This window comes from Tympanuchus pallidicinctus, unplaced genomic scaffold (genome assembly GCF_026119805.1).
Source record: "Tympanuchus pallidicinctus isolate F22 unplaced genomic scaffold, pur_lepc_1.0 scaffold5, whole genome shotgun sequence".
Lineage (NCBI taxonomy): Eukaryota > Metazoa > Chordata > Aves > Galliformes > Phasianidae > Tympanuchus > Tympanuchus pallidicinctus.
This window is the reverse complement of record NW_026294769.1, coordinates 21188716-21202100: the sequence shown is the minus strand read 5'-3', so window position 1 is coordinate 21202100 and position 13385 is coordinate 21188716. Positions and strand designations below refer to the sequence as shown.

General features: G+C 43.3%; 1 protein-coding gene and 1 long non-coding RNA gene across 2 annotated transcripts; both read right to left on the bottom strand.

The window, feature by feature from the left end:
- Positions 1 to 3898: 3898 nt before the first annotated feature.
- Positions 3899 to 9759, bottom strand: CBLN2 (cerebellin 2 precursor). The gene is made up of 3 exons (XM_052704213.1): positions 9439 to 9759; positions 7010 to 7129; positions 3899 to 6733 (listed from the first exon to the last, which is right to left on the bottom strand). Exons 1-3 carry the CDS (start codon positions 9757 to 9759, stop codon positions 6536 to 6538), a joined length of 639 nt encoding a protein of 212 aa, XP_052560173.1. The 3' UTR covers positions 3899 to 6535.
- Positions 9760 to 9859: 100 nt separating this feature from the next.
- LOC128091201 (uncharacterized) lies at positions 9860 to 11180 on the bottom strand. Its single transcript, XR_008211293.1, has 3 exons — positions 10964 to 11180; positions 10626 to 10712; positions 9860 to 9979 (listed from the first exon to the last, which is right to left on the bottom strand). It is a non-coding gene; the product is annotated as an uncharacterized LOC128091201 (long non-coding RNA).
- Positions 11181 to 13385: the final 2205 nt, after the last annotated feature.

Below are 13385 nucleotides of genomic sequence, written 5' to 3'. Positions count from 1 at the left end.
TAATGAACAGATAAAATGTTGGAAAACTCCTTATTCTCTCTCCACTGAAGTCCACCGCAGGTCTTAATGAGATTAATTCCATGTGGCAATATAATGCATCTATATACAGAAATTGTTCACACATGCAAAATTACAGCAGCATATAAAAATTATTATTACTAAACAGCTAAAAATAAGGAACATTTTCACTTTGAATAGTTATTATGGGTTTCCTGTCAGTGTAAGAACAGACTGAATTTGTCTGATGTCTTGAAGAAGATCTCACAGAGCACTACGTGGCCCTAGAAGGTCACTTAGAGCAGAAGTGTCCACAACCTGCTGCAATGAATGCTGCAATTACTCTGATTCACTGTACCTTAATGTTACCTGAACTGTAACAGATCTCAGCATTTAAATGTATGCTGTTACTTGCTATTATTTGGTGTACTTTTGTATCCAAGCAAAGATAAACAGTTTTAGGTTTAGAATGACAATAAACACTCCAGAGAAAAGAAGGTTAAACTTTATCAGAAAAACTCAACACTGTCCATAGATTTGTAGCTAGAGGTTTGCTTTATACTTACATATACTTACATACTTATATATACACATTTATATGCTTGTGTATATTTACAAATACAAAAACATTTCAAATAAGTTTCAATTAATTGAAATGTCAGGTGTAATGAGAATGTTACATAATAAATAATTACTAATTTAACATAGAATCATAGAATGACCTGGGTTCAAAAGGACCACAATGATCATCCAGTTCCAACCCCCTGCTATGTGCAGGGTTGCCAACCAGCAGACCAGGCTGCCCAGAGCCACATTCAGCCTGGCCTTGAATGCCTCCAGGGATGGGGCATCCACAACCTCCTTGGGCAACCTGCTCCAGTGCCTCACCAACCGCTCAGTGAAAAACTTCCTCCTAATATCTAACCTAAATCTCCCGTCTCAGTTTAAAACCATTCCCCCTTGTCCTATCGCTATATACCATTTAAACAGCCATTCCCCCTCCTGTTTATATGCTCCCTTCAAATACTAGAAGGCCACAATGAGGTCTCCATGGAGCTTTCTCTTCTCCAAGCTAATCAAGCCCAGTTCCCTCAACCTTTCTTCATAAAAGAGGTGCTCCAGCCTTCTCTGAAATTTTGACAGGAGACAATACATAGGCTTCCAAGATCAATACTCATTTCTCTCCTAATTTATGAGCTTCTGAATCTGTTGAGTCATTATAACACTACTCTGAACAAGATTCTTGATCTTACAAAAGAGTTTAAATTCTTTTTTAGATTCTGATGGTAAAAATACAGAGGTTATTCCTAAAGTAATGTCTCCTATTTATTTCCATAGAAACTTGAACAAAGAGCACAATAACACTATTTGATAGAGCAAATTCTCAGCAGTGAAACACTCTTTTTCAACATAGTCACCACCATTAGCTATGTTGCCTGCATGGTGCACTAGTAAAATTCTGCGTCAGAGAGGTGAACCACTATCTCTGTCACCGCTGCAGAAATAGACCACCCACCGTGTCACTGCACTCTCTTCCACTGTTTGGTCTCCATAAACTCAGTAGGCATTGATGAGTGTCAGTGGGTGCCATTTTTTCTCTATGGAGGGATTCAGTTCCACACCTTTCTTCTTATGCACTTCCATGTCAGATGCCATTGTGTAAGAGTGCCCCTCTGCTGCCATCTGTCACATGGCAACAAAATGTAATGGAATATTGGTGTGAAGATTCAACCTCTTCTGCCGTGCCACCAACATTCACCTCTGATGTCATGGGCCAAGTTAAAAAACTAGGAGGCATCACTTTCAGAGAAGCACTCGGTACCAGTGAAAAACATTAATTTAAAAATTTAATATTTCTTGAGTTTTTGAGTATTTGTTTACACCATCTTTATTCCTGTATTTTTTAAAAATACAGAATTCATCATGGTACTTAATATTTGTTTCTCATTGTCTTTATAAGGCATTATATATGGTACTTGGTCTTTATTTTGCAAATGTATAGCTGATGGGATTAACTAAGTACTTCATCAGATACTACCTGGGAAGAAATGCAATATTCTAGGCATTACTTGATATATGAAGTGCAAGTTCATGATTACACTCAGACAGTGTCAAAAGCAATTAGTGATTTTTGGATTTTACTGATAATGGCTAACAAGGAAATGATCAGCTATGTGAGTATGCCAGATAAGAGTGGAAAAATTGATGTTTTGAAAATGGATTTGCAGTATAAGTTTGCAATATATTTGTAGGACTTTAGTTACATTGCTGGGATTATAACTGGTATTGAAATATATTTAAACTGATAAGTGTGTTTCATGTTAAGTATGGGTTTGCATTTATTACCACTGACTTTTTAAAAGTAAGAATAACGGTAGACAGTGAACAAAAGTCAAAGCCCTATCATTTAGGCTTAATCCTAATGATGTTTTTCATAAGATTACTAGGAGAGAAAATGACTATATAGAAGTAAACCAAGTAGGGTTAACCTCTTAATTAAAAAGATAATATATCTATTTCACTATGGCACAATTTTGCTGATACTACTAAGCAACTGATCAAAAGCTTTGCCTATCATTTGACAAGCCACCTAATCAATGTCTAACTACAATCATGATGTATCATAATAATTCTCAGTTTATAACCAGTTAATATGATTGAGTTAAAAGGTAACCAATAATCATATATTTCTGTCTTGAATACTCTCACAGATGAAGACAAGCCAAACAAAGGAATCTGATCCATTAAAAAGTTGATTATTTTACAATGAATCATTATTTTTTAATGATTAGAAATGGTTGTAATTCATCTGACCAAACATGGTCTTGGAACAGGAGAATGTAGAGTTCAAATGCTTTCAATAATAAATAAAAACAAATGATTTTTTTTTTTTCTATAGTTACATGTAATTTAATGGACTTTGATCTAACAAGTTATTACCTGTGAAAATCATGAAAGGTATTGATGACACTGATTTTTGAGTGCTTGTTAACACATAAGGTTATAATGGATTGAAATAAGCTATTAATTATAATAGTTACTTTTAAGCAACTCTACCTGTGACCCTGCCTATTCCAGAAATGAATGTCACATGGCAAACATATGAAACCACTTTCATCTATTTCTTAAAAACTTCATCTGTAAACAAGCATCTTCTACTTAGCTTGTGCTAGATAAAAATTTGGTCCAAAGAAATCAAAATGTTCTACTTCAAAGTTAAAACTGTTACAGCTAACAAACAAAATGTAGCAGCTAAACATCTCCCTAGTTTCATCGTCTCTCTCCTCATCCCATGAACATAAGCAGATCCAGCTTGCAAGATGCTGACCAGTAATGAGAGACAATACATATCCATCACACTCACTGCCTCAGAGAGTATGAAAGGGCATACTGCTTTTTGCAAGGTTGTATTAAAATTATAGATGTAAAATTTGAAGATATACAGGTAAGAAACAAACTGTATGATGAGTATCATTCCTAAAATAGGTTTTGGTTTCTACCTTACCAGGTATCCACTGAAGAAACAATAAAACAGTGCTTCCCAAAGACACACAAGCGAGAGGGAAGCAGCTAGTCCCTGGAAGGGAAGATATCAAATGTACAGTGTTCTCATAGGAATAACTTACACAGCAATTTATGAGCAAGTTTGAAAGTTGTTGGAAGGAATATTGTGTTATTACTCTCGCAGGAACCAAAGCTGTTATTGTGCCACTGGCCTGCTTCACAGTGTTATGTTTTACACTTAGAAACTGTCACGATGCTCCTCGACATGAACTTTGAACCAGCTCCAAATGATAGCTAATCAATGTACTTTCATAAATTACTTCAGATGAGCCTATTCTTTATATGCCAGAAGGCTCCTCTAAGCAGCTTCACATAATTCTTGTTGCATTCCACACTGCCTTAAATATATAATAAAATATCTACCAAAGTGCACCTATTCAAACTCAGGTACAAAATGAGTTAAAAGAGGAATGGGAACAAGGATTTCCAAATAACCAAACAAACCACCCCCCAAAAAAGCCGTGTTTGTAATTAGTGTAGAGTGAGAATTTACTGCCCTATTTCAATTTAATACAACTATTTATACAATGGTGCCAACTTCACAGCTTAGCATAAAAGACACACAAAGAAAGAGGGAAAGGGTATATGAGAGACCTTTCTTTCATTCAGATGGAAAGTTCAGCCATGATTTCAGTGGCTCAGAGGCTTCTAAGAATGTGTCCAAAGAAAACCTTGCAATTGGCATTGTTTAGCTCAGGAGAGAGCCAGAACTAAAACAACATTTCCTCACTCAAGGCAGATGAACCAAGTTATATAGGAAAAATCAAAGTGGTTATGCTAGGCATAATTTCAAAATAATACTGTGGGAATGTAACAGAAACTGAAAACGTGGAACTTCAAACCAAAATCAGTGCATATTTCCTTGAGAAAGATGCTTAAGATTTAAACACAAAAACCTGGATTTAAAAATAGCTTTACAGTACCTATGAACAGCTTTCATAATTATTTTCATGTTTCGATGGAAAAAGGTTGTTGCTGACTTAGGTTTTATTTGTTGTATTTAAACATAGCCCTGTTATATTTTGCAACTATAAACATTACAATCATGCCAATGCACAAGGAGGAACCAGAAGATGCAACTCAGTAAAAAACAAAACCTGAAACTCATTCATCCAACGAACGGCTTAGCAAAACGCCAAAGCAAATACCAATCACAAAAACATACAAAAATGTTAAATATAAAATTGGCTTAGGTTTTAGCCATTTGAGGTATCACAAGCAACACAGATAAGATTTTTTAAAGAATATATGATTTTAATTGACCTTGTCCCTTTAATGATAAATTTACAATGAAAATGACTTGTCCACCATAATTCCGATTTACAACATAGCTACTACCAATTTGCTGCAAATGCCTTTGCATTATATTTGTTTGTGGCAGAAGAGTAAATCTGATAAAAAATAAATTCTTATACATATCCATTCTTGTGAGCTTAAGAACAAGATGAAATATTTAAATAAATGAAGTTAAAATTATATCAAAGAATATAAACATCCCTCCTGGATCTCCTCATGCAAGTATGTCCTCAGCACACTGTCATAAAGTGAAGACAAGAGTTATTTGATGAAAATGTTGCAAAAGTATTTATTTGATGCTGGCCTGGTATTTTTCCTCTTGTCAACTGGAGTAATAACTTTTCCTCACCTCTAGTACTGATGGCATTGCACCCCCACAACTCAGAGGCCATTTGTGTTGGTCAGAACACATATGGCTGATAAATACGTGGCACCCGCACAGTTTCTGATGTGTTTGCTGATCCCCTGAGGCCCCACTCCCAAATGCTGCCAAATATGCTAGGGGTAGATGCTCAGATAGTTGCCATGGACAGGCAAGAGGAGGTGGTTTTATTTAATGTGGAAAAGAAAGAGTTTGTTCTGCCATCTCTCCGAGCTCTCACAATATGTACTCAGGCCTTGGTAAAAAAAAAATACTTGAAGTAAATGTCAGCTAAAAGCACCCAAATCATGTTTGGTAATGCAAAAAAAGGACATATTTTAGGGTATGGTCAGTTAAGATATTCAGAGCCTCCATTGTTGCTTCTAGAAATGTCAGGGCCGTTCAGAAATGTCAGTTCCTTTGCTAGTTTCCAGATTGTAACTGAAGGATCATGTAGCTCTCTCTTTTTTTCTCTCTCTTTAGTAGGTCTATAAAGATCAGCTGGAAAGTGTAGACAACAATTGTTCATTGGTTAGCTTTACTTAGAGCTACAGGGTATATATGTGCTTGAGTTTGCCTTATTGATCAATCTAGCTTACATTTTTAGCGCATACAAATAAAAATCAGGAAAAAAAAAGTCGATGAAAAACACGAACAACACAAAACAAATAAGATTCCAATCGTGCAAATTTTGCTTCACTGGATAAAGCACTTCTTGACACAGTAATGTCCAGAATACCCCTTCCCCAGAAAAATACAGAATTGAGACTGAAGCCATTCTTTTTTTTTTTTTTTCTTTTTTTCTTTTTTTTCTTTTTTTTTTCCCTTAAGGCTATACAACACAAAGAAATAAAGCATGGAAAGAACATCTCATTGGGCTCAACACTTCATTCTTCTGGCTCTGGAATGAGCCTTTGACAAAGCAATTGCGTGGTCCGAGTAATTTGTCTCATTGGAACAAGAAGAGAAAGAAGAGGGGAAAAAATGAACAAGAGGAAAAAAAATAATAAAAAAGAAGAAAGTCAATGATCCCACCAATAAAATCCAAAATTGACTTTACAATCACAGGTACAAATTGCTCAGGTTGATAATTTCATTTCTCCTAAAGATCACTGTCGTCTAAAACTAATTAGAGGCGCAGGTTCCCGAGGAATTGTCAATATTCAAAGCAAATGTTGGAGTTTAGAAGGTCATCATTCTTCTACTGTGACAGTCTGACGGGGTGACTGGAAATATTGTCGTGTGCTGCCAAGTTCAGGGTGTTGTTAACTGAATTCTTGTACCAGCTCATCAATCTGTCTCCTATTTGGCCTTCTTTTATAGTGGAAAGACTAAGAAGCCAGAAAAGGTTGAATATTTCCACCCGCCCATGAGGTTACCCCTTTCCAGTTTGAGATGCACTTTGTCTTCTCTTTCCATGAGGAGCAAGACCCCGTTGCTGGCTGCTTCTCTGGTGACGTCCTGATCCCCTGCAAAAGCTGAAATCACTGGGTAGCCGTTTTGCATTAAACTTACCTAGAAAGTGCAAAGAAAGAGAATCTGAGTTTTGTCAATAGCCTCAGTGATTTCCTTGCTCTGTGCACTCCATTAAACTTTGACACAGGTTAGAGATGAGCTAAGCGAAGGCAATGCATGACTTTTGTCATGCATGCAGAACCTTTTATCTAAAATAATCCACTGCCTTATTCTTTATCTGCTGGGTTTATAAATGGGGGTGGGAAGTGGGGAGGGGAGGGAGGAAGTAGAGATGAGTATTTGAAAAAGCACCAAGACAGCTAGATCACAACTCACCTGGATGGTTTGTCTGTTATAGACCTTGACCACGTGGAAACTGAAACTATATATCCCTTTCCTTGGCGCTACAAATATACTGGAAGCAAGATCAAAATGGTTGCCAATATTAACTAATACCTGGAAAGTAAACAAAGGGAAAAAAAAAAAAAAAAAAAAAAAAAAAAAAGGGAAAGAGACAGAGAGAAGAGAGAAAGAAATCAGACCTTGTCTTAACAAAGTGCAAGCGATAACACGACATGAGCTCCATGAGCAATATAAAGCCTACTTGGAATGGCATTTGCGGCACAATTAAAAGTGCGCTGCAGAGGAAAGGAGTCAAGTTACAGAGGCATTAAAGAAGCGATGCGGTTCATAAATGATTTAGTTACGCAGTGATGAGCTCCAAAGCACATCAGATGAAGCACAAATGTCCACACCACGCTGCCAGTGAGGCAAAGGTGGTAGGAGGTGGCAGTGGCAGGGAGGCGAGGAGAAATTAATGCACCTGGAACTTCGCAGTTCACAAAGCAAATACAGATCTTTTAGCCTATGCTCAGAAACCAGATCTGCCCTCATGTTTAAAAGCGTATACAACAGAAATCAGACTGTGATATTGCTCATGAAGAGAGGAGAAGAGAGGACCCTCAGCACGGGAATATCTGTCTGAACATCCATCTGCCTCGTGCCTTTCCATGCCCTTTGCAATTACCCTGGGTACTGGGGTGAGTCCATTCCTCTTCCTCAGCAACAATCTGAATTTCCCATTTTTTTTTTAAAATGACTTTTAATCAAAAACAAAAAATTCATATATATATATTATAAAAAAAGGAAAGGAAAGGAAAGGAAAGGAAAGGAAAGGAAAGGAAAGGAAAGGAAAGGAAAGGAAAGGAAAGGAAAGGAAAGGAAAGGAAAGGAAAGGAAAGGAAAGGAAAGGAAAGGAAAGGAAAGAAAGGAAAGGAAAGGAAAGGAAAGGAAAGGAAAGGAAAGGAAAGGAAAGGAAAGGAAAGGAAAGGAAAGGAAAGGAAAGGAAAGGAAAGGAAAGGAAAGGAAAGGAAAGGAAAGGAAAGGAAAGGAAAGGAAAGGAAAGGAAAGGAAAGGAAAGGAAAGGAAAAGAAAAGAAAAGAAAAGAAAAGAAAAGAAAAGAAAAGAAAAGAAAAGAAAAGAAAAGAAAAGAAAAGAAAAGAAAAGAAAAGAAAAGAAAAGAAAAGAAAAGAAAAGAAAAGAAAAGAAAAGAAAAGAAAAGAAAAGAAAAGAAAAGAAAAGAAAAGATGAGCCCTCAGGCAGAGGTTGGAATAGAAAAATAAATAAATAAATAAATAACAACAAAAAAACCACCACGATCCCGTGGTAGACGCTCCCGTGGGGTGAGCCCCGTGGCGGCAGCTCAGCCACACTCTGCACGCCTGGCCCCACTGCAGTCACCGCTTCCTGCACAGCTGCACTCAGCTTTGAGGGAGAAAAATATAAAGAAAAAATAATAATTAAAAAAAAAGTAGCCCTGCATAGCACCGCGAGGGGCCAAACCCTATTGTTTCCAAGCAGCGGGAGAGGGGACATCAACCCGTTATTGTGAGAACAGAAAGAGGAACGCTTTCAAACCCCCAGCTAAGCACTGCGGGGTAAAGTATCTACAGTGTGCTATATACACAGAGAAAGCTCTTTTTTTCCTTCTCTGCTGATCCGATTTTAGGAAATTTTGCACACAAGGAATAGTGCTGTGAACTCATCAAGGAGAAAAGGTACACAGGTGAAAGACAAGCGGACAGAAAGGTTAAAAAGTAGGGAAAACAGTGCGTGTGTGCATTTTGGATGACTCTGCAATACTGCTTCAGAAGTCAGGAGAAATAATAATGATCAAAAAAAAAAAAAAAAAAATCAGAAAAAAATTTAAGAACTGAATTTAATGGCAAAATCCAAACGGAACGGCGGGGCAGAGAAGGGCAGCAGCTCGGGATGCTGCATGAAGAATCTGGGGTGTGCCGTACGGGGCAGCCCCGCTCCCCGCCCGCAGGGACACGGCTCGGTAGCGCGGGGAGCCCCTTCAGCCTGCCCTCCTCCCGGCGGTACCGTAACGCTGCCATATGCGCTCGGCACCGGCAGATGCGGCGACTCCCCGCCCGTAAATCTCCGTCCTCCCTTTGCCCTGTAGATGGCCATCTTCCGCGAAAGACGCGTTCCCGTCCCACCTGCCCTGGGACGATCGTCAGGGGTGTCTTGGCACCAGGTGGCACATTAGAGTACTCCGCCAGCCACGGGACCGCCACCAACCCAGAAAGCCCCGCAGCCGCCCCAAAGGACATCCCGAACTCTTTCTGAGGTGTTGAACCGTGGGGTGGTTATTAGCGGATGGTGGATAGGGAGTGAGAGGGAAGATGCAAGGCGTAAGCGTGGGGCGAGGGGATGCCGGCGCGGGATCAGCACGAAAGAAGCAGGCGGCGGCGGCTGACCTGGTCGAAGTAGATGGTCATAGTGCGGTTGCTCATCTCGGAGGGCTCGTGGTTGGTGCTGCGGGTGGCCGAGAAGGCCACCTTGGCGCTGCCCGAGCGCACGGAGATCCCCAGGGAGGAGGTGATGGCGCCGTCGGCCGAAGGGCTGGAGTCGCACACCACCAGGCACTTCCCCTCCAGGACGATGGGCTCCGTGTCGTTCTGCGCCCGCACCGGGCACCCGGCGGGCAGCAGCAGCAGCAGTAGCGGCAGCGCCGCCGCCAGGCAGCAGCAGCAGCCGCCCGCCGCCTCGGGCAGCGCCCCCCGCCTCCGCCGCCCCATGCCCCGCGCCGGACCGCCGCCTCTCGGGCTCTCCGCCGCCGGGCGGGCGCGGGGAGGCGGAGGGGGCTGCGCGCCTGCTGCTGCCGCGGCTCCCCGCGGCCAGCGCTCGGCGGGACGGCGGCTGGGCGGCGGCGGGGCCGCGCCTTCCTCCCTTCTCCTCCTCCTCCTGCTCCTCCGCGCGGGGTGAAGGAGCTTCCTCAGAGGGCGGGCGGCGCGCAGCCTGGTGGGGTAAGGGCGGCGGTGAGGCGACGGCGGGGAGCCGGGCACCGCGCAGCCCCGCACCGTGCAGCCCGGCAGTACCCCCGCCCCGCCCTACAGCCGGCAGAGGCACAACAGGTCCGGGGGAGACCGCGCCGCCGCCTCTTCTCCTTCCTTTCCCCGTCCCCCAGCAGGTCCGCAGCCGGGGGACCCTCCCAACCCCGCTCTGTGTCCCCTCGGGCTCCCAGTGCTCCCTCTGTGCCTTCCATCCCTCACTCGTAGTGCTGCCCGGCCGCGCTCTGCGAGCCGCCGCCCTCCTCCTGCCCTCGAGTGCTCCACGTACTTCCCGACACTTCGTCCCCATCCCGGGCTGTCCGCGTTACCACGGACCCCAGTGGCTTCCACAACTCTGGCGGGAGGCTCGGGCACCCAGCTCCCAACCCCGGCATGCAGAACGCACCGCAAGAGGCGAAACCTCTTCAGCCGGCGCCTCCCCTGGAAGTTGCAGCTCAGTTTTCTCCGCTCAGCGGAGAAATCACTGAGGTCTCAGATCCCCCCCACCCCGCCCTCCCCAGGCATCTCTGCCGCTCGCCTCACACCGCGTCGCTAATGTTTAAAGTGGTGTTTCGCAAAGGGAGCGGCAGGCGGGGAAGGGAGCGGCCTCTTACCTGGGAGGTCCATGGCTGGAGAGGATAGCTGGCTGAGGAGCTCGTCCGGGACCTGGTACTGCTTAAAGAAAATGAGCCGAGATTGCGCTGGCAGAAAGAAAAGGAAACAGGAGTCGCCTCTTTGTCTCCCGCCCATTGCCAATAATCCCCCCCCAATCTCCCCCCTCCGGCCGCCACCGCCACCCGACGTTCTCCCTCCTCCCCTCCTTCCCTCCTCTCTCTCACACACACGCAAGCACCCGGCAGGGATTTAGTCTCCGACACCCTCCGCAGCACCGCGGGGCTCCTCCCGCCGCCGGCTGCAGCCAGAGGTGGGACAGACCCCTCGATATCTATACCTGCACCCGTCGGGCTGAACGAACGTGCCGGATGGGAGTAGATGCCTACGGACAGCCGCGCAGCATCGCGAGCTGGAAGCTGCTTGGAATTCAGGGTTTAATGCAGATAACAATAGTACAAAACACTTAAATGGACCCGCTGTCGGGAGCACTCGAAGGCCCGAACTCTCCGCCGCCCCTGCGCGGAACAGAGCCCAGCGCTCAGCTCACCATTAGGACAGCAGCGCTGCCCTGGGGCGGTCCCACTCCCAGCCCTGCGCCCGCAGCGCCATAAGCGGGCGTGTGGCGCCACCTGGCGGCGGCGGCGGGCGCAGCGCGGGCCGGGAGCGGGTCGCGACCCGAGAGCGAGAGGGAAAACCCCCGAGGGCCGGGCGCCAGCTAAGGACTGGGGCGGCCACCCCCGCTAGCTGTCCCTCCGGTCTTACAGAGCGATGGCGCCTATTACCGCCAAGGTTTATCAGTTTGCACCGGCTGCGAGTGTTTCAGCGTGAGGCTGCTGCTGGGAGGGAGGGGACGGCGAAGCGCTGGCGGTGAAGTTTTGCGAGAAAAGCATTGCATTTCCATGCACTCTTCTCATTTACAAATGGGTTTTCTGGATGCATATGGCGTTTTCCTGGAGATCCTGATATGCAGACTTCAGCATCTGAAAGTATGCTAGAGAACCATACATAAATCCAAATGGTGGCTGTAATGTTCCCGAGCCGGAGAAAAATTTGCAGGTGTATCTCTGTAGTAAAATTACGATCTCATCTATGAATGAGTGCTCCTGTTTCAATCTTCTGCTTTAACCACCAGTAAGGAACCCCTGCGGGTGTCTGCCTGATGATTTGCACTGAGAAATTAATCATGCCCTGAAATCACAGCTAAGCAGTGTGCAGGGAATACCTAACCTATAGCTCCTTATTTTAAATGAGAATTTTATAGTAAGCCTGAAATACTTGCATTTGATGGTCTTTTTTTTTTTTTTTTCTTCTTTTTTCTTGCTTGTGCTCAGGTATGGAGGGATGAGAGTAGAAAGCTGATACGCATAGGACACTAATAAGTATCAGAAAATCAAAGCAGGAACCAGGCTGCAAGGCAGCACCCATTCTGCAAGACAGTGAGAAGGACCACAGAAATTCATCCAAAGATATCAATTCTCAATCTCACATAGCTCTGGTACACTGGGGAGTCTTTAGATCAGACTAGTCATTGATTATTACTTTGCTGTATAAATGAGGGATCAAAGCAGAGCCCAAAGATTTGCTCATTGTTTTATGTGACTTACAGAGCCCAGTGGTGAGGGAGGGATGGTGCGTCATCACTTCTCTCTGTTGCTCTTAAGAAAGATGAGCATGAAAACTAAAGGCAGCTGGAAAGCTCTTAAATTTACTGTGCATCCACAGGAAAACAGATGAAATCTTGCCTTTCTTCCAACACAAGCGATGAATCCCCCACTTATGAATCCCCTTTCTCTTTTGGCAGATAACTTGCAAAAGAACTGTCAGCATGAATGCAAATGGAAGATAACAGAATATTTACTTGTAAACAAATCTATAATTATATGACATTTAGAATGTCAGTTTAAAAAAAGCTCTACTTATTATTTCTAATTAAATACTGTCCTTAAGGGATCAATCCACAACCTTCATGGAGCGACGTGGCTGCCAGAATTACAGAATTATTTTTGTATTTTCCTTTCTTCTGCGAATGGCCAGGCTGGAAATATATTTGGAATTACTAGTTGCAGTTCACTCAGTTATGGAATGACTTAGAATCATAGAATCACAAGGTTGGAAACTAGCTATAAGATCATCTAGTCCAACCATCTTCTCATTACCATTGCTACCACAAGCACTAAACCGTATCTCGCAGCTCCTCATCCAGAAGTCTCTTGAACACTGCCAGGGATGGCGACTCCACCACCTCCTGGGCAGCTATTGCAGTGCCTGACCTCTCTCTGACAGAAAAAGTTTTTCCTCATGTCTAAAAAGAAGGTTTAACTTTTAAAGAAAATAGACAAAGTGTTTATAGTCCTCTTCCTTGAGCTCAGAGTTGTTTATGTTGGGAAAGAACTGTATTATCAAGCTTGTGCTTTTTTTTCAAGCTGGCAGTGCAAATTTTTATACCAGGGACAAGTTATACCTGGTGGTGTGGGATTCTACAAGAAATGGAAATGCTCACTTCACTGGGACATTCCTTAAGCTAGCACTCACCTTCAACTCATTTAAGCCAAAAGTTTAAAGGGGAAAAGCTTTTTGTCTCATCTAATAAATCATCAACAGAAAGGTATTTTGATCAGTAGCTCCCAACTGTTTCCCATACATTATTTACATTAATGCCTAGCAAAATGGGACACTTCTTTCCCAAAGAAAATACACGCTTAACTGTTCCTGAAATTAGTTCACGGATATTTGCATGTTTTATCTATACATTATATATG